Here is a 21282-nt window from a genome sequence, read left to right as displayed (position 1 = left end):
TTTCCCGTATGTTACAATTAGGTAAATACAATTAGGTAAATACACACACACACACACACACAGATTAATAAACACTCAAATTCAATATCTAATGTTCAAATCTTTATTTCTATGTCAAATGTACAAATCTTTGTTATGTCCAAGAAGTGAATAGCTAAAAAGTTGACTGTTAAAGAGTACAGACCTTCTTTCCTAAGGTGAAAGGCACCACAAGATCATCCTCAGCATGAAGAATAAGAACTGGAGCAGCAACATGTGTGATGTGCTCCTCACTCCGAAAGTCAATGCCAGATGATGCTAATGGCTTGAGGAAGAGCCAGTCAAACTTTGGCATTTTGCGAAATATCTGAAAATTGAATTTTTGGATGCAAAGTATACAAATAAATAATGAGTTATATATTTTGAAACTATGTGATCATGAAGTACGTATTATGAAAAGTGGTGTTCTATCTTTAATTTTCTGCCAGTTAACATCTGTGATATATGGTAGAAAAAATTTCTAAATGATAATAAAATTATTGCCATTATTGATAGTTTTTTTTCAAACTGAATTGTGTTTGTTGTCTGTTTTATGGCAAAAAAATTTAGAACGGACAGCAAAATACAACAAGAAATAAAAACTAAAACTTACTGAAGAAAGTGGATGAAATTTAATTTCATCTTTAATGTTATTGAAAGGTGACTCCAATACCAGTGCTGTTGGGGAGTCTCCCTCAAGGCACAGGTCCCGGACAGCATGGGTAGACACACTGAAACACAAGACATGCCTGTGATGAGAAACATGATCTTGAAAATTCATTTATATTCACCTTAACAGAAGGAGGCAATGACATTTCACTAAAATTCATTTGTATTCACCTTAACAGAAGGAGACAATGACATTTCACTGTATTAAGGCAATTTTCCTTCTTATGTAAGAGGGGAAACCCGCTAAGAGCAACAAAAGTTGTAATAAAAAAAAAGGGCTCAGTGAGGTGCCAGTCCCTAAACAAGTGAAAAGAAAAGGGGACTCCTTGGCTGGTATAGGAGTCATCTTTTTTTTTTCTTTCAATTCTAAATCTTGTGTGAAGAATCCATGTGTAGCTAGGTGCATGTAGTTTCATGTGAATGAAGAGAGTTGTTTTTAGAGAGCAGGCTGACTGCCTTCTTGTGAAAGAGGTCACAGTTGGATTTAATGATAACTTCACAGCACTCTAAACCCCTACTATTAGACCTCACTTGGAGTAATCATTGTCTCTGCAGGTGTCTACTACCTCATGTGCTATACAATGATGGTAAAATTAAGCAGTAAAGGAATTATGTTAGGATACATATAGTTAGAAGAAAGACATTTACAAAATCATGAAAGCACAAAGCTAATATTATTAATACAGTATAGTGCCTGTTATGGATGAAATTATCAACTCTGGATATAAGTGTTAAATAGAGAACCATCCATTAAGAGATTCACTGCCAAATACCAAACCAGTGTGACAGTAGGTCCTCAAAACCTATTACACAACAAACTTCTTTCATAAATATTGAACTTTGTTAACACAGATATTTTTGTAAAGATAATGCAAGTATATTCTATGCTTGAAGATAAGTCATGACAATCATAAAATTATAGCAACAATTTTGCACATACTTTCACATTGTTTCCACTCACCCGGTTCCAAGAGAGTGGCCCCAAACAAAGAGTGGTGAGGACCCACACCGCTCACGAATAAATCTGTACACAACTTTGGCATCATGCACCACACCAGGCTCATTAGGCTGCACCTGGGATGAGTCAGCATAACCTGAGGAACACCACAGAAAGATTTCTAGGATCAGGCTTCCCATCACAAATTTGTAAAAAAATGACATTTCAACTTATAAAATATATTTCTTTAAAGTGTATTATGAGCCTCTAAGTTTAAATCATCATGACCTGAAAAATTCTTAAGGCTTCAAAATCAGCAACATATGAACTCTTATCACCTCTACAAGTTTCACACCCAAAATAACCAGCAAGGGTTCCTGGATATTACACTAGACTACTTTCACCATTGCATAAGGTGACTCAAGGCACTTGCACTACCACTAAAAGCAGGAACTGTATGGCATTAGTCTGGGTTTTAGCAACAAATGAACAAAAAAAGATAAAGGTCCATTTTTCTTTATAAATCCATGTTTGTCAACATAAAATTGTGCTTGCCCAAACACATCATCTCTGACTGTGCAAAAACTGAATGAAAAAAAAAAAAAAAAAAAATTACTGATAAACTAGTGTGGAAAGCAAAATCAGACTGACCAAACAGCTTACTACCAGTGGCTACATGAAAATTTGAAGACACTCTATATATAGAAACCAACACTCTATATATAGAAACCATTACTGATTTTTGTACACAATATCTGTGGAAAACAAACTCTTTAGGTTGCACAGATTTAAAGTACTATTTCTTGTAAAGTGACTACATGAAAAATATGTAAATGTAATTTTTGAAGGAAGCTCAGGATATGAATTAGGAATAATCTAAATAGTGAAGAGAATGAGATGAAACATGAGATGTTCTGTGGAACAGGCTCTCAAAGGGAGTTGAATGGAATATTAATAAAAATTTGATGAATGTAGCAGCAAATGAAGATCAAGCTATCCAGGGCATCACAATCAGTGTTCAGACAGAATGGGATGATCTTGGGTACCAGTTTTAGTCCTACAGAAGCCAACCATTTTTCAAGACACTGCTGAGTACCAAAATAATACCCACATGTTTCCTATCAACCCTATCTCTGATGGCACCTGCATGCATCAGGGAGTTGCCTGAGCTTTTAAAATTTACTTTCACCACCATGAACGCAGCTAACCAAAATGTCTCCACAAATATAAAGCTGACCATCTTTGCATTTTAAAGGCTTGCTGAAAAGTATAAAGAAAAACTATGAATGGAGAATGGAAATCACAGAAAGGGATAAGCAAGAGCAAAATGTTTAAAAAGTGTAGGATATGTATGGATCCGATTTTCTCACTCAGGATTGCAATTGAAAAATGTTAAAGTAACAATTTATGCTATATTTGTAAGAACTGATATGATAAACTGGACAACAATATTGGGATATACATAGTGAATATGTATGATGTGGACAGAACGTTATTGAAGGAGTTAATAATCTTCAATAACACTAATATATGCATACAGAAATAAGGGAAATTTTTCCTCACTCCTATTCCTATTGGAGAGTCACTGTGGTCTGAAAATATGGACAGATTCATCAACCAAATGAATTTCTCACATAAAAGGTCTGCTAGAAAAAATGTCACTTGTGTATCAAACCAAATAATAAAGTATGAAGAAAATTTTTAGTTGCCATTGTCAAGCAGTGAGTAAGAAATATGGCAAAACAAGCTAGGTATCATGCACTTTGTCTTGGGTTTTGTATGTACAGTACTTGTCAAAAGTATATGTCCACACCCTTCCATCCCACTCCCCTGCCAAGATAAGAGAAAAAAACATCAACTAAAATGTGTTTATTTATCTCGACTAGTACTTGATCGGGCCACCCTTATTCTTGATAACATTGCAGAAATGTCTGGGAAGAGGAAGAGCAAGGTTGTGGATGGTGGCAGCTGGTATTTTGTTCCAAGATTCCCGGATATTTGCCTCCAGCTGCAGAATGGAGCTGACATCCTTGCCTTGTAAATTTTTCTTAACAATAACCCAGAGGTTTTCAACAGGGTTAATGTCCAGCCTATTGCCAGGACAATCTTTAATAAAGGGTACCTGATAACCCTGCAGCCACTGGACAACAGCCCTAGCAGTGTGAGGTGTTGCACCATCCTGTTGAAAGACACTGGCCTGACACAACTCAAAACATGCTGGCAAATAGTCATTCAACAGTCTGTAACAGACATTTGCATTAACCCTTATGTTTTTGGGAAGCATTACCAACTCGCCAAGGCCATGACTGGAAAAACAGTCCCATACCATTAAAGAATCAAGGTACCATGGGTCGAGTGGATCACTGCTGAGGTGCCGATAAACTTGGGAATTTCTATGGCATGTCACATTAAACGTTGCCTCATCCGACCATGACACACCTAACCAGTCATTCTCGGTCCACTGAGCATAATTATGAGAAAAGTTAACACGTTTCACTTTCTGGGTCTTACAGAGAAGAGGTTTCTTTGTGCGCTTGTGGCTGGCATAAACCAGCTCATGGAGGTGCCGTGACACAGTTCCCACAGAAACACCCTGGAAAGCACCACTATTCTCCTTCATTTTTCTAGCAGTGATCGATGCACTATTCTGTACTGTACGTTTGAGTATGGCTCTTGTCCTTTTGGAAGTCTTCCTTGGCCTCCCAGAGCAATGTTTGGTAACTGACAACTCTTCACTGCCTCCTTCCCTGAATCAGTGTGAAAACTTTTTCACACTCGTTGGTCCAGCACCTGTTAGCTCACAAATTTCCTTAATTGTGTGACCAGCAACTTTTAAACTAATGGTGTGAGCAACTGTTTAGTGCTAAATCCTTCAATTTTGGCATAATGAGGGCTAAAAACACATATGAGCACTCACCTTTGTAAATAAAAAACACACATATGAGCACCCACCTTTGTCAAACAAAGGGAATCTTGTGGAGTGGTGTGTCACAAACAATCTTTCACTAGAAATGCTCACAGCACACTGAGGGTTTGCCACTGGCTCTGGAATGTCCTTGAGGCATCCCATGAGAGGCGTATGTGGTCGTAAAGATCTGACGAAACGTAGTTGACCCCCCAAAACACCATTCTTTTTTCATCAAAAGTTTGCGACCACTTAGGGCAGTGATCGCAAACTTTTGACAAGTACTGCATCATCTTTGAATGAATACTATTTTTTTCTTTCTATATGACCTTACTTTATCACAGTTAACATACATATACATATATAAATCTTAATAAATATCAAAGAGACAACCATGTTTTAATGCCAAAGCTTAGCAGGAAACTGGTGAAGAGTTTCTGTTGACATCATCTCCCAATGTCTCCCCTAAATTACCACTTCTCTGTTTACATCCTGTCTCCCAACGTCTTCCCTGAGTTGCTGCTTCTTTCTTTGGAGATACAAACCATTCTTTCACACCTTGGTTGGTTCTTCTTTCCTAATGTGTGCAACTACCCACAACACGAATAAAAAATGACTACTCGTATTACAACAGCACTACAATTGCTGGGTGTTTTAGATCAATCAGAGTGTCTAATATCACACAGTCCTTTTGTCTCCACACAGTTTCAGCCACAACAATATTGTCAGCACAATTAATATTTGCCTAATTCTTTTGGACATTTGCTAGATAAAACATTAGTCCCTTAAAAAAAAAAAAGAGGAAAATATTTCAAACTAAATATGTAGCAATATTACAAATAAATAATAAAACACTGAGGGCATAGTTGTGAGCATTTAGCTTATAATAGCCAGTCAGTACAATATATATCACCAGATCCCATGGATACTATTAGCATAAACACTCAGGGTCAATGTTATGTTGCACTGAAGTATAGTGTATCAAGATGTATCATGAGAGGCAGTTCTAAAATGACAGTTCTCTAGAGAACTGTGGAAAAACTGATCCCAATCTACATTAAAACAGCCAGTGATAATTGGCAACTAACCCCATAGCCAACGCCTAATTTATTTCTAGTTATTGATACTATAACTGGAAGTAATCTATTAAAGCAGTTTCTAGGCCAGCAGATACACTCCTTTTGTGTAAAGGATAATGCTGCAACAACGTACGAGTTTTAGGAAAAGAAGAAAAACAAAAAAGATAACTTTTACTGTGGGTCATCTTTAAAAAAAATTCTGCTAAACTTTCAATCTCTCTCTCTCTCTCTCTCTCTCTCCTATCATCATCAATGTGGCTTCTACAACAAATATATAAAATCCAAGAAGTACAAGTAGGATGCAATATAATTTTGGTAGGTATGATCTAAATTAGTGGTTCTCAAACTATGGGTCGCGAGATCAATTTTGATGGGTCGCAGGGACATAGGAACATTATCATGCTTTCAGTGTTTCAGTGTATTTCAGTTACTAAATTGAATTATTCTTCTTTAACCACAAATTACTTTTGTTATGTATGTTCATCTTACCCCCACCTCCCTCCTCCTGGGCCCCACGTGATGGTGTCTCTGACAGGAATGACTCCTGTATCAAACGCGTATGTTGGACTGGCAGTGGACCCATGCAGGCTCGTGTATATAACTATATATCATAGTACATTTTCTTTTTCTTTATTTTACTCTGGGTCGCGAAGGAATGAAATGTTCCAAATAGGGTCGCTCATGAAAACGTTTGAGAACCACTGATCTAAATCATAATAACTCTGCTTCAGTAGTTTCAATATGTTTAATTTGAATATGTATATGTACTTCAACATTTGGCTTGTAGTGTCAGTTACTAAGTTGTAATATCATGTTGTCAGTAGAAGTCAAGTGACAAAAATACTATCCAATATATGTTGTAATTCTACCAGTTAGGAATATAAAAAAAGAAATGAGACTCACCTCTATAATCAAAAGCTACAACATGATAATCCATTTTCCTGAGAACGTTGTATAGTTCAATCCTATGAGCCGTGGCCCTGGAGGAGGTGTTGCCGTGCAGGTAGAGAATCACAGGATGGTGGTCAGACAGGGACTTTATATACCAATCCTCATAGTCTTGGGATCCCTTCTTGGGGGCTGAGTGAGCCAGGGATTCAGGAAGGATATGCCTTTAAAATACAAATGAACTAATTAGTAAAAGAAATAATAATAATAATAATAATAATAATAATAATAATAATAATAATAATAATAATATTGATAATGATAATGATAATATTATTATTATAATAATAATAATAATAATAATAATAATAATAATAATAATAAATAATATTGATGATAATAATGAGAATAATAATAATAATAATAATAATAATAATAATAATAATAATAATATATGCTTAACAATAACTTACTCTATTTATATGAAAAATACAAGGTATTATAACTGTATTTTATATTTTATTATATATAGCATAACACTTAAGAAAACAATAAATGAGAGGATATCTATCAGTAAGTTAATAACTAAAAATAAGTGGATGTGCATCTCTGTACTCCTCCCTTCTATATTCAATTGTTGGGCTTCTTTAAGGTTAGTGACACTCTTGGAATAAATAAAAGTTACTATAAATCACAAGTGATGACCTAAATTGATGCCAGCATTAATTTAAGGACGAAAAGTCTTTGAAATGGCTTAAATTCACTCTCATTCTATGAGTTCATTCTGATTTACCATATCTAAATACACACAGACAGGCGGTAAAATCAAAAGATGATGTAAGTAGTATACAAAAAATACAACCAAAGGATACATACCAGACACCAACACTGACATTTTTCTCCGTTTGTAAGTAGAAGTTACGAGTTCCTGGCAAACCTTCATTCTCTGGCAAGTTATAGTCAACTTTTGGCACATTCACTGAAAGGATTTTTCAACATTATCATTTTTTTTACTACCTATTATTATTATCATCAAAATATCATAGTGATTGAAATCTGAACATTTGGTAAACTTACAGAAGTTAAGGAAAACAATGTGCCGCTGGAGTGAGGGAGAATAGTGGAAGAGTAGAGGAACAATGATATACACCACAAACAGGGTCACCACTGCTCCCACCACCACTGTTTTCAGGGCACTGGAAGAATGACAACAAGATAATGCTGAGATGATCTTTATTTATGCTCATTCATTTTTCAACTGAATATCACATTTGTTCCCAGAATAAAATGTTCAAATTTGAATACCTTAAGAGTTTATTATGAACTTTAGGCTTCTCATGATTCAGTATTTCATTAGAATGAATATTCAAAATCAAATATAAACAATTAGTTTACACATAACAATGAAATCAATGTATTTGAGGTACAAAACTTATCCATAAGCTAGCTTTAAATCATTCAACATTTACTTGCATTGGTTATAAAGACTCATTTTCTACAAGCAGCAAGAATTAGTGATGAGTTTGTACATACTTACATTCCACCAATCCATAATGACACCAGAAAAGTAAGGTAGAGAAGTCGTTTGATCATCCTACAATCTCTGGGATTGATATTTATGAATTACTGAACTGCAAGAGAATACACAATAGCTACATTATTACAGACACAATAAACATGATATCTAAAATGATGAATAGCACTATGAAAGACCAGGTGTATCTGATAAGGGTAAATGGATGAAGTGTACTACTGTGATTCAGGTGTTTCATTTTAAGTATTGACAAGTATCACATATCAAATGTGAATATTAAAAAAAATAGAAACTGGAGATAAATTATTGAAAAGACTGCAAGTGTGGGACAATGAGATTATTAAAGGAAGGAAAAAAAAGACAGGTTATTCAAACGATAGCAAAAGTGGGATGAGATAATTACTAGGGCAAGGAACAAAATGAATTAGATATGGTATATATTGTGATACAGAAAGTTGATGACCTTTATCTGTACATAACCATTTATCTAGTAACGAGTCATCTTGAAACTTGTTAAAGGTTCCAATTTGTGGCCTCTGTTCTTCATGACGAACCAAAAATATCTCTGTTTTGAGCCATAGTCAAGAATCCTCAAACTCTCACTCATTCTCTCTCTCTCTCTTATAACACATTCACATCCCATGTAAAATATATCATGTAATGGTCTATTTCTTGTGAATCAAAACTTCACTAATTTCCTCTACACTCATAGTACTACTCAATTACACAGTTCAACTTCTAGCCTGAATACACAGTTTTATCAGATGGAGATTCCTGACTATGGAGGAAATAATTTAATCAAGAATACTTATAGTGAATTTGTAACTTTCTCACATTGATTATTTTTAATAAACTGTACAAAATGTAACTTTGGTCTACTTTTTATCAAGATAAACCAAAAAATCCACATTTTGAAATCTAAAAAAAGTATTTTGTTACAAGGATATTGCATAAAAGACTCCAGATCCTGTCCCAAGTGAAGAGATAAAAGTTACGGTATTACTAGAGAAAGCAATCACTGATACGAAAAAAGAGTGCACCACTGGAAGGTAGACATTTTTCTAAGACACTTTTCTTCTATGCTCTTTCCCTCGCAAATTACTCAAGTATCAATACTTGTATAATATAAGTTTTGGACAGAACATGAAAATCACTTCATTCCGTTAGGCTAAGAGTTAGCTTAGATTAAGTTTAGTTAGAATGCATCATTGGTTGTATATGCATAGAAAACAAAAACCTTTGCCATTAGAAAATAATGTCATAGACCTAGGAAATTTTTTCTGAAATCTAGGGAGTTTTCCACAATCTAGGGAATTTTTTCCAGTAGGCAGGAGTGCCCACTTCATGTTCTAGGCATCAAAATACAAGCATTGATGCATTCCTTAATATTTAATGTCAGACTAACGCTTTTCTCTAATTTAATGTCAGAATGATGCTTTTCTCTATAAAGAAAAGCATCAGTCTGACATTAAATTACTGAGTTTACAATTCAGTGTTTCCTCATCTCAGTTCACTCTCATGAGCCTTTATTGGACTCACTTTATTCAAAACCTTTGTTATATATATATATATATATATATATATATATATATATATATATATATATATATATATATATATATATATATATATATATAATATATATATCTTAACAAAATCTCACAAGGTTATTGTATGCCAGATTAATAAACCAATCATTGCATTCTTCATCAGGTATATAATTATTTATGTAATCATGTCTCCACAGATTAAAGATGGTGCAGTTACAACAAATTAGTAAGCTACAATAACACTTATGTATAAAAAGAAAAAAAAAAAACAATTAGTAGAATATATCATCAAGAATACAGCAGAGGTGTGTCCCTAAATGGCAAAGGGCAAGGGTCACCCCTACACTCAACAAAGAAAACACCTAGTCACTTTCCTAAATGTTTATACAATACCAACATTAGCAAAGATATTTCTCAATACTCCCACCACTACATATCTATCAGGGCCACATATCTGTCCCCTTCACTCTATTACTACAAGCTGGTAACTAGTATGGGTGGGAGTGGCTGCCTTCACTACAGGAGCGGGAGACATGCTACCTTGGTACGGGGAATGACACTGACTCACTCACTCTATCATTCACTCACGACACGTCTCGCCACACCAATATAGAACGATCTACTAAACCTCTTTTATTTTTCCTTTATTTGAATAACTATCTCCACATCCATCCCATACTCGCAATCCTAAACCCAACCACTCCATACTACCAATTAAGATCTTTGTTTACACTCACCCAGTTTCCAAGTAACGAATATTCCCCACCTCACTACCACACTAAGGAACTACCAGAGAGCAAGACACCATTACAAAGACACTGACCTACTCAGACAACTTCCAGCGTAAGGTGCAGGACCTAATAGGGCTCAGGGTAAGCAGAAGGGGCCTCACCACTGCCCCTCCTCCTGTTGTGTCAGAAGTCAGCTGATGAAAGTCACCACACTTCACAGAAACACACAGAGCATCCCTCGCCACCACAGAGAACTGCTCGCCCACGTCTTTTCCATGGGTCACTCAGGAAATTTGCTGTACTACTTTATCATTCCTGTTAGATACATTACACAACATTTTTAGTATACGTATTCTACACCATATCACACATTTTACACGATATGACATCCCTACAAGTGTACAAGACTATAGGGTTGTATTAAAACTTATTGCGTATTGTGCCAAGGCTGTGTTATTTACAGACGGCCTTGGATGTGCTATCAACAGCCCTCTGGCTGCTATAATCGCTCGTATGTGGTAACTCTTGGCAGTTGGCACACAACAGAGGTCTCTAAACTGTAGGTAGATCATGTCGCTTTAGGGTTATCGGTTCCCTAATCTATCAGCCATTTTCTATAGGAATATCTACTTGCCGGTTTTAATAGTGGGTTAATGATAAAGTAAGAACACACACGAGAGAGAGAGAGAGAGAGAGAGAGAGAGAGAGAGAGAGAGAGAGAGACGATCTTGTTTCCATATTAATATAAATTATTATTATTATTATTATTATTATTATTATTAGCAGCAGCAGCAGCAGGACTAGTTATTATTATTAATATTACACACACACACACACACCCGGTAGCTCAGTGGTTAGAGCGCTGGCTTCACAAGCCAGAGGACCGGGGTTCGATTCCCCGGCCGGGTGGAGATATTTGGGTGTCTCCTTTCACGTGTAGCCCCTGTTCACCTAGCAGTGAGTAGGTACGGGATGTAAATCGAGGAGTTGTGACCTTGTTGTCCCGGTGTGTGGTGTGTGCCTGGTCTCAGGCCTATCCGAAGATCGGAAATAATGAGCTCTGAGCTCGTTCCGTAGGGTAACGTCTGGCTGTTTCGTCAGAGACTGCAGCAGATCAAACAGTGAAACACACACACACACACACACGAGAGAGAGAGAGAGAGAGTTCACGGTGGCCACGCCTGCTGAGGTAGCGGGGCTATCAACTCAGCAGACAAAAGTGGCCGCCAATGTCTGGAGAAGCGCTCTCCCTGCCCGGCTAGTGCTGTGAAGTGTAGTGCAGTGAGTGAGGTGTCAAACCAATATACTAACGAGAAAAAGACGTTTAGAATAGTTCCTTGCCAACACAAGGAGCTTTATGTCTAAATCTCCTTCTGTACCTGATTTATTGTAAAATTTATAGAAGTGTAAGATAATGTTTAAAAAAAAAAAAAAGAGAGAGAGAGAGAGAGAGAGAGAGAGAGAGAGAGAGCATATCCTGTGTTCATTCATATTATTATTATTATTATTATTATGAGAGAGAAATGTGTTTCTCCTGCTGTAAAAGGTTGTGCAGTGCCATTGGAGTCTAGAGGTATATAGAATCAATATCTAGGTGCACAACCTTGCAAAAAACCTACTGGAAGTGAGATATTTGGCAAAATCCAAGATGGCCGCCACCAAAATCCGAAAATACACAAACAGTCATAACTTTGCAACTATTTGAGATAGAAACATGAATGAAAGTTCGTTTTCCATGTTTTAATACACAAAGAATCCAATTATACCATCAGAATTACACTACAAAGCACCCATGATCAAGAATGGGGAACAGACAATAACAAAATATGGCAAAAGACGGCGGAAGCATCAAAATATAAGCATAATAATGTATCTTCCTAAGCTTCATCATTACTCCAGAGAATTTTGCGCATACACCACAAAAACATTCAGAAACGTGTGAATACATTGTCTAATGTTCATCTATTTCAGATTCGTCGCTGTCAGCCGAGCGTATCCGGCTGCACCGCACCGCTGATCCCCCGCACCTGCAACCGACATAACATGCGATTCCGTTCTTTGCACAGGAGCAGTTTCGACTGCAATCTTTGATGCACTTGCAGCAAACTGTAGTCTTCATTTGCTGCGGCCATGTTGGAAGAGTGACCATGACAGGCACTGGTTTGTCATCCATGAGCACCCAACCGTAGTCCTCAACTGAAACAGCTCTTGGCTGTGCCACATGGGAGGTCTTGTCTATGATAGTCGCAAGGGCAGCACGCCTCAGGTGTTGAAGGAAAGAATCTTCTGTAGGAGGCAGGAGCTTCAACAGCGTCGATTTGTTGTTGAGGAACTTGAATGCTCTAAGCTTGCTGAGAGAGCTTGCAGAAAAGTCCTCATTTTTGTTGCTGTACACAGCCACGAGAAGTTCTCGAGCTTGAGTGACTACGACGTCCGATAGCTCGCATGCTTGTTCATTCTCAGCAAAGGCCTCCAGAGCTGAGACGTCAAGAGTTTTGCTGCATGCTAGCCATTTTTTCTTGCCAGTGAAATACGGGTAACTAGTTGTATCCCTGCCGCTGAGGCTGTGGATGAACGGAAGTGCTCGGCACAGTGGTGTTCCCAACTTTAATGCTATCTCATGAATTGGCAAGTAACTTTGTGGAGCATTTTGAACCCAAAGCCCATGCAGGATGTTCAGGTGATTCGAGGAGTAGTAGATGGCCAATACGGTTATGTCCGTGTCATTGGCATGTATGACAACCCTTTCTATCCCGTCATGTTGTGCACTGTGTATCGCGTGCAAGAAGACCCGCGTATCTGCCTCTTCTTGTGTCGAGTTCAGTTCAGTCACAGGTTGTACATTGTTGGGTGTGATCAGCAGAGTTTTCGTTTTGTCACAGAAGCCTCCACCAAGGTAGACTTTGGTCGGCCCTTGAGCCGATCCATCAGTGAACCACCACTTGCTCCATTCTTCGCAAAGGAAGTTTAGTAGCTCTGATTTGTTTTTGGACAGCCCGAAGAAGTCTTGTGGATCTGGAGTCTCAAAATGTGCCTTGACTTCGTATGTCTTTCCCCGTGTTGATTTGTCATACCTCTTCTGCCTTTCCAATGCTTTGATGCTGCTGGAGGAATAACTGTCACAGCAAATATGTAACACATCTGTTGTTGCAGGCAAGATACTTCTCAAATTTCTGCTGTAACGATGTGCAACATCTCCAAACGTTTCGCCCTTTTGAAACGACCATTGGCGTACCACGTACATGGCATCGACAACCACTGCAGTTTGTTTATGCTCATCAGGAAGGCAGGCTGTGGGTTGAATTCCTGTGTCGTCTTTGATTGCCTTGACAAGACTGGCCTTCGTACCAGAGCGCATTTCCCCATCTTCTGTGAATAGAGCTGGGGGTGTTTTGCTACACTCGTGGTCACCAATGAAACTGATGACATCAACGTCTCCTCCACTTGCGATCACTTGAGTTATGCGCAGAAGCGCCGAGACTTCTTCACTTTTTCCAGCTGAAGCTTTTGTCTTGGTCTTTTTGGGTTTCTGGTTTTGTGTATGGAAGGTTTGAAGGTTTACCTTGACAGTTGCAGACTTCTTGCTTTCCAGAGCATCGTTCAAGGCCTTTGTTCCCAATTCCTTCACAGATGTCAGGTGATTTTTCACGGTGTCATCTGCACATTCTCCACTGGTTATATTGATGAGGTTCATCGAAGTTGATGTGTATGGATTCACTTCAATGGCTGCTACAATTTTAGTGACCAATTCATTATCATGTGCTACGCGCTTGGGACCTGACTCATGGTGTGGCTGCGTGCTGTTGAGATGCAGCATTGACCTCAGTTCGGCAGATACACTTGCAGTGATAGGTTTTGTGTAAACCCATTTACTTCGAGCAGCTTTGTTGAGCGTAATCCCGTCCAGTCCGCTTGCTTCTTTCGCATCAGCATTGAAAGTTTGCTCCAGGAGCATATCTGGGAAACTCCATTGTGCTCGCCTGCAGCGTGTCTTCCAACGAACGATCCCTCCATGAACTGTGTTTCTACATCTGGTGCGGAATCGGACAGGTTTTTCATCTCAGCCAAGTACAGGGGCAATGATTGCTGGGCATACTTGTAATGCCCAGCTGCCGCAAGGTAAGGAAGCATGTTTGCACACTCGTGTAAATGTCCCTTCCAGTTCGCTTCCCTCTGATAGAAGATGAATCTTTGAAGGATATCTGTCATCGTCAAAAAGTTCCTCCAAAACACGCCTGTTGGAAATTTGTCGAATGACTCCTCAAATTTCGCCAGTTGTGCTTTCAGTACCTCCAGATGTGGGCGGGCCTCTCCAACTTGTAGTTGCAGAACACTTTTGTCACTTTGGTTCTGAAGGAGAGTTTTCAAAATGGAAATGTGGCAGTTTTTATGCATTTTTTTTTCATTGTAGTTGTAAAATCAGACTCCTCGAATATCAAAACATAGAAAACGAACTTTCATTCATGTTTCTATCGCAAATAGTTGCAAAGTTATGACAGTTTGTATATTTTCAGACATCGGTGGCGGCCATCTTGGATTTTGCCAAATATCTTGCTTCCAGTAACCTTTTGCAAGGTTGTGCACCCAGAAATTGATTTTATATGTCCATAGACTCCAATGGCACTTCACAACCTTTTACAGCAGGCGAAACACATTTTACCAAAATTTGGTCATTTGGCCCCTGGGGAGAGGCTCCTGAGAGCAGTGGAAGTGGGTAAAGCCACTAGTCCAGGCGCTTAGGGAAATATTAGGGAGACATTGTGCAAATTTATCTACAAGCATGAAATTTGGCACAGATGTAGGTTAGGCCGTACTGAACTCATTTGTTGAGGGCGCCAAAGCCGATGATCACTGGGGCCGCCATATTGGCAAAATCCAATATGGCCGCCACTTGGTATTTCATTTTGCGATAACTTCACGACTAAAGGTCATACAACATCGTGTAAAAGCACTTTATAGGGGTTTTCGACCTCAAGGAATCCAAATCCGAGCTCAAAAATTTGCATAGCACATCCCATATGCTGAGTATATTTGCAAATTTTCTTTAAAAAAACAGACGTGAAGGGCGATATTTCAGACTTTGCTGTTCAATTGTGGTTACTTTCTAATATATTTATTTTTCTTTTGTTCTCAGACCTACCAAATAGAATCTTACACTGTTTTGTCGTTAAAAGTTGATTCAAGACAAGTCCATGAAGTTGGCAAAGATCTTCATGAACAATATGTTGCACAAACACTCGACAAGGCAACTGTGCCAGTGTCCAACACTATCCGACGTAACAACATCCTGACCTTTGCCAATCGACCTCACTTATCCAAGAAAGGCAACAAAGCCAGTGGTACACAGAAGAAAAACATGACTCTTATCACACAACTCTTCCTGTCACTTCAATCACGACCAGATGCTGATGTGGAAGAGTTTTTTCGCTTTGAAAATCAAAGGGAACCACCAAGTTTGGCTGACTATGGCTCACTTAGATCCGGCAGCAAGTCTGATATTCTGGAATGCATCAAAGCTCCAACTGGTCGGTCATCTCAAGCTAGGCGTGCAACGATTGTTGTGTTGGACATGGCAGCAGTTATTCACATGGTGCGACCTACATCAGCAAAAACATTTGCCGAGTATGCTACACAACATATGATCCCGTTCCTGAAATCCCAGATAAATCCAGCAGTTTCCCGCATTGATGCCATATGGGACACCTATCCAGAAGAGAGTTTGAAGTCACTCACACATCAACGTCGTGGTACAGGTCCACGAACTAGGGTTGGAAGTGGCAGCACACGAATCCCAAAACATGATTGGAACAGTGGATTCCTCAAGAACAACGACAACAAGAAGGAGTTGTTCATTTTCCTGAGTGAGGAGATAGTCAAGAATGACTGGGGCGGAAACTCCTGCTCAGTACCAAAGGCGAAAATGTTCTATCCAACAGACAAGCCGACGTGTCAGCACTCCAACCCTGTAATCATGCCGAGGCCGATACGAGGATATTCCTTCATCTGGCACATGCAGCAGCCCAGGGCCACAAGATAGCTATTGTTCGTACTGTTGATAGTGATGTGGTGGTCCTTGCCATACACTTCTTCTCAAGCCTTGGTTTCTTGGAGCTGTGGGTTTGTTTTGGGAGTGGCAAAAATGTCCGTGACATCCCCATCCATGACATCTGTGCTCACCTTGGACCTTCCAGATCTCTCGCGTTGCCCCTTTTCCATGCAATAACAGGGTGTGACACGACATCACACTTCCTTGGATGTGGCAAAAAAACTGCTTGGACATCTTGGCAAAACACTCCAGGACTCACAGAAACACTGATGGCATTGACCAATAATCCAAACCTCCTCAGCCTCGATTCTCTACACATGCAGAATCTGGAACGATTTGTGGTCATCATGTACAGCAAGGGATGTGGACTGACCAGGGTCAACGAAGCTAGACATCGTCTATTCACAAGTGGTAGAAAAACCTTGGAAAACATTCCACCCACACAAGCAGCTTTGTTTGAACATCTCAAGCGGGCTCTGCTTCAAGCAAGCTTCTACTGGAAACAGGCAACCTCAGTTCACCAGACTATTCCTAACTTCACCGCATGGGGTTGGCAAAAAGAAAACACTGGTATCTGGTTACCACACTGGACAACACTTGAAGATGCCAGTAAAGCATGTTCCATCCTGCTGCACTGTGGCTGCGAACGGGCTTGTACAGGAAACTGTAAATGTAGCAGAGCTGGAGTCCGATGCACCGGGCTGTGCAAATGCGAAGCCGGGTGTATCAATAATGATGATACTTAGACAAATACCTTCTACAGTGACAGTCCACTAAGAACAGACTCATAAAATTTCTTCATTAGTGAACATGTAAAGAAACAAACTGAACCACTAAATGTATATACAATAAAAACTTTAGATTGGCAAAAGTATATACGCTATGTGAAATCTGAGCTCAGATTTAGATTCCTTGAGGTCAAAACCCATACAAAGTGCTTTTACTTGACTTTTATGCCTTTCGGTTGTGAAGTTATGGCAAAATGAAATATCGAGTGGCGGCCATATTAGATTTTGCCAATATGGCGACCCCAGTGATTATCGTCTTTGGCGCCCTCAAGAAATTGGTTCAATATGACATCATCTACATCTGTGCCAAATTTCATGCTTGTAGACAAATCTGAACGATGGTTAAGCGCCCTAAGCGCCTCAGCCCACACCTCCTTAAGAACTGTGCTAAGGAGCTGTCTGGTCCTCTCTCCAACGTCTTTACGACCTGCCTGAGGGAAAACAAATGGCCCTCAATGTGGAAAGAAGCACGAGTCGTTCCGGTCCACAAGAAGAGCTCGCGGTCTGTACCCAGCAACTACAGGCCGATCTCCCTGCTCTCTGTGGTGGGCAAGGTGCTGGAGCGGATAGTGGCTGGAGCCATCTGTCAACATCTGAGTGAAAACCATCTCCTCTCAGAGAGACAGTTTGGCTTCAGGCCAGGCCGGTCCACCTCCGACCTACTCCTGCTCCTCACCAAAGACTGGCAAAACGCCCTGGACGAGGGCCTGGAAACTACCGACAGTGGAAGCATATGCGGACGACTGCACCCTCTCCCGGTCCTACTGCCGCCTTGATAGCCAGAGCGCTGTCCGGCAGCTAAACAAGCAGCTACGGCTGGTGGAGCAATGGGGAGAAACGTGGCAAGTCTCCTTTGCACCTGAAAAGACGCAGGCGATGGTCATTTCGCGGTCGCCAGGAGCCTCCAGAGCGGTCTCAGAGCAGCTGTGCTTTGGAGGCAAGGCTCTGTCTCTCCAGGACCACATGAAGGTCTTAGGGGTGACGATGGACCGCTGCCTGCGCTTCGACGGCCATGTAGGTGCAGTCACCCGACAGGCGTCTCTAAGAGTCTCTGCCCTGCGGAGGGTGGCGGGAACGCTTGACCCACACGGCATCATCACGCTATACAAGGCGCAGATACGTCCGTGCCTGGAGTACGGCTGCCTGTCGTGGATGTCAAGTGCCGCCACCCACATGCAGAGACTTGACAAGGTGCAGCGACGAGCTCTACGTCTGGCGGGATACGACGCACACCAGGACGACCTGCCGCCACACACCCCCGTCACGTCGTTGGAGCACCGACGAGATGTGGCAGCGCTGGTGGTGTGCCACAAAACTCAGGTGCAAGGAGTACCGCACCTCCGACGCCTGGGACTTCCACCACGCGCTGCCCAGAGGCCCACGCGAGCTGCTGCCACCAGTGAGCAGACTGTGGAGGTGCCCTTCTCCAACACACGGCAGCACCAACGAACATACAGTGCCCGGACCTCAAGGATGTGGAACGCATTCACCACAACCACACCCCAGGTGGAGGACATGTCCACCCAGCAGGTCAAGGTGGCAGCACACAGGTGGCGTGGAACGCAGGCCACTCCTCTGGTGCTAACGTAAAAGTTATTAATGTAAAAACAATATTCTTAATGTATCTTAACTATTGTTAGGCTTTTTAAATAATTCCATACTCAACGTGGAATTTTAAGCCGAATATGTAAATATATGTACTATGTTTAAATAAAAGAGAGAGAGAGAGAGAGAGAGAGAGAGAGAGAGAGAGAGAGAGAGAGAGAGAGAGAGAGAGAGAGAGAGAGAGAGAGAGAGAGAGAGAGAGAGAGAGAGAGAGAGAGAGAGAGAGAGAGAGCATCCTGTTTTCATTCATATTATCATTATAACTATTATTATTATTATCATCATTATCATTACTAATTATTATTACTATTATTATTATTATTATTATTATTACTATTATTATTATCATTATTATTATTAACTATTGTAAGTAGCGTTTAATGTTATACAGTAATTAGTAATTAGACTACATTCCTAACATACCGTAAGGACAGTTATGAATAACCGTGAATAGTCGTGAATAACCAGTGAGAAAAATCAGAAGATATTCAGTGTTCACCAGCCGTACAGTCATGATAGTCGTCCAGCCTAACTCAAACCACCTGACAACGGTTAGATCATTAATCACTGCCTTAACCTAATCAACTTGACAACGGTCAGGTAAAAGAACCAAAACCGTCAGTTGGTAGCAACACTCCCTCATTGGCTGGAGAAAACACACGTCATGACTGTTATAAAACGTACTGATTGGTAAAATACCTTTGGAAGGCGTCACATCACCAGTTTTGGCGCCGCCTAGGGGTGCAAGGAAATTATGAGTCGCCTTAGGCCGGCCATACACTATCATGTACACCTGACAAGTACGCCTGACAAGTTACGCCTGTCAGGTATACCTGATACCTGAGGAGCACACACACTCTTCATGCATACCTGTCAAGTTTGTCAGTTCGCCATGGATTCTCGAGAAGATGAGTTGTACTTTCTCTCCTTATTATCTGTAGTTTTAGTGAAATGTAAAAACAGACGGAAGAAACGCAAAGGATTGTTAATAACTGAGAGACCTGTTCAGGTACACCTGATGAAACCGCCACACACACATCAAGTTTACTCGCGTGTCAGGCAGAACTGATCGAATTTTCATCAGTTGTCAGGTCGCCTGAGAGGCTAGTTTTTCCCGCCATACACTATCAGGTATACCTGACAGGCGTAACTTTCCAGGCGTACCTGTCAGGTGTACATGATAGTGTATGGCCGGCCTTAGGGCGTCAGTCGGTTAGTAAGCGCGCCGCCAAAAAAGATCAGGTGCGAGGTCAGTGAAAAGCATAAACTCAAATTTACTAGACAAGAAGCAACGTATCCGCTTTCGATCATGAAGTGAGATTGTGTGCGTGCGAGAACATTGTTAATTGTGAAAAAAATTATCCTTTGTAATAAAACCAAGAAAGGAACTTTGGTGTTTAATGTTATACACCTGGAAGACAGAGTAACATACACATTACCACACCAACAGTGAACCAGCAGCAACAGGGGAAGCAACACTATTATTATTTATTATTATTATTATTATTATTATTATTATTATCATTATTATTATTATCATTATTATCATTATTACTATTATTATTACTATTATTATTGTTGTTATTACTATAATTATTATTATTATCATTATTATTATCATTATTATTATAATTACCATAATCATTACTACTACTACTACTACTACTACTACTACTACTACTACTAATAATAATAATAATAGTAATAATAACAATAACAATAATAACAATAATAATCATTATTATTATCATTATCATTATTATCATTATTATTAATATTAAATTGATGTTGTTGTTGTTGTTGTTGTTGTTGTTGTTGCTGCTTCTGCTGCTGCTGCTGCTGCTGCTATTATAATATACATAGATGTTTTACACTCTTGGAATTCAATATGCTACGTACTATTAAGGATAACAATTCACATTAGCTAAGTCCTGCAGTGAAGATCCAGAAACACACAATAACACCAAAACAAAACTTTCATTAATCACAAACTATTTTCCCAAGACTTCGTTCATAAAATTACGCAGACTGTCTGGATTCCAACCCACTGCACAATCAAACCACTCAATTCATTTTACCAAGATCGAGAGACTCCAACCTTCCTCCTCCTCCTCTTCTTCCATTTCACTTTCCTTATTCCTTCTCTTCCTCCTCCATTCCTCATTTTTCTATTTATCCTTCTCCTCCTCCTCTTCCTCCTCCTCCTCCTCCTCCTCCTTTTTTTCTTATTCCTTCTCATCCTCCTCCATTCCTCATTTTCTATTTATCCTCCTCCTCCTCCTGCATCTTCATCTTCATCTCTTTCTTCTTCTCCTTCTTCTCCTTCTCCTCCTTCTCCTCCTTCTCCTTCTTCTCTTTCTCCTTCTCCTTCTTCTCCTCTCCTTCCTCCTCCCCCTCCTCTTCCAACTACTACTATTAGGCTACTATCACTATTGCAAGTAGCACCTTCCTCACCTCTTCCTTCTTACTCCTCCTCTCTTCCTCATTTTTTTTTTATTAAATTTCCTCCTCCTCCTCCTCCTCCTCCTCCTC

General features: G+C 39.8%; 1 protein-coding gene across 4 annotated transcripts in view; it reads right to left on the bottom strand.

The window, feature by feature from the left end:
- Positions 1 to 21282, bottom strand: part of LOC123517721 (lysophosphatidylserine lipase ABHD12-like) — a 261492-nt gene that overhangs the window by 29088 nt on the left and 211122 nt on the right. The window contains exons 1-8 of one of the 4 annotated variants that reach the window (XM_045278105.1): positions 10404 to 10557; positions 8034 to 8127; positions 7574 to 7692; positions 7373 to 7475; positions 6512 to 6720; positions 1649 to 1781; positions 632 to 749; positions 185 to 346 (exon numbers count right to left, since the gene is read on the bottom strand). In XM_045278105.1, the coding sequence (XP_045134040.1) occupies positions 185 to 346; positions 632 to 749; positions 1649 to 1781; positions 6512 to 6720; positions 7373 to 7475; positions 7574 to 7692; positions 8034 to 8089 (900 nt within the window). In that variant the 5' untranslated portion in view covers positions 8090 to 8127; positions 10404 to 10557. Of the gene's footprint in view, positions 1 to 89; positions 347 to 631; positions 750 to 1648; positions 1782 to 6511; positions 6721 to 7372; positions 7476 to 7573; positions 7693 to 8033; positions 8128 to 10403; positions 10560 to 21282 lie in introns of those variants that run through there. The other 3 variants (XM_045278109.1, XM_045278108.1, XM_045278106.1) reach the window with 3 other exon arrangements.

The sequence above is a fragment of the Portunus trituberculatus genome, chromosome 42 (genome assembly GCF_017591435.1).
Source record: "Portunus trituberculatus isolate SZX2019 chromosome 42, ASM1759143v1, whole genome shotgun sequence".
Taxonomy (NCBI): Eukaryota; Metazoa; Arthropoda; class Malacostraca; order Decapoda; family Portunidae; genus Portunus; species Portunus trituberculatus.
Note: the sequence above shows the minus strand (reverse complement) of the source record. Positions and strands in the feature narration are given on the sequence as shown.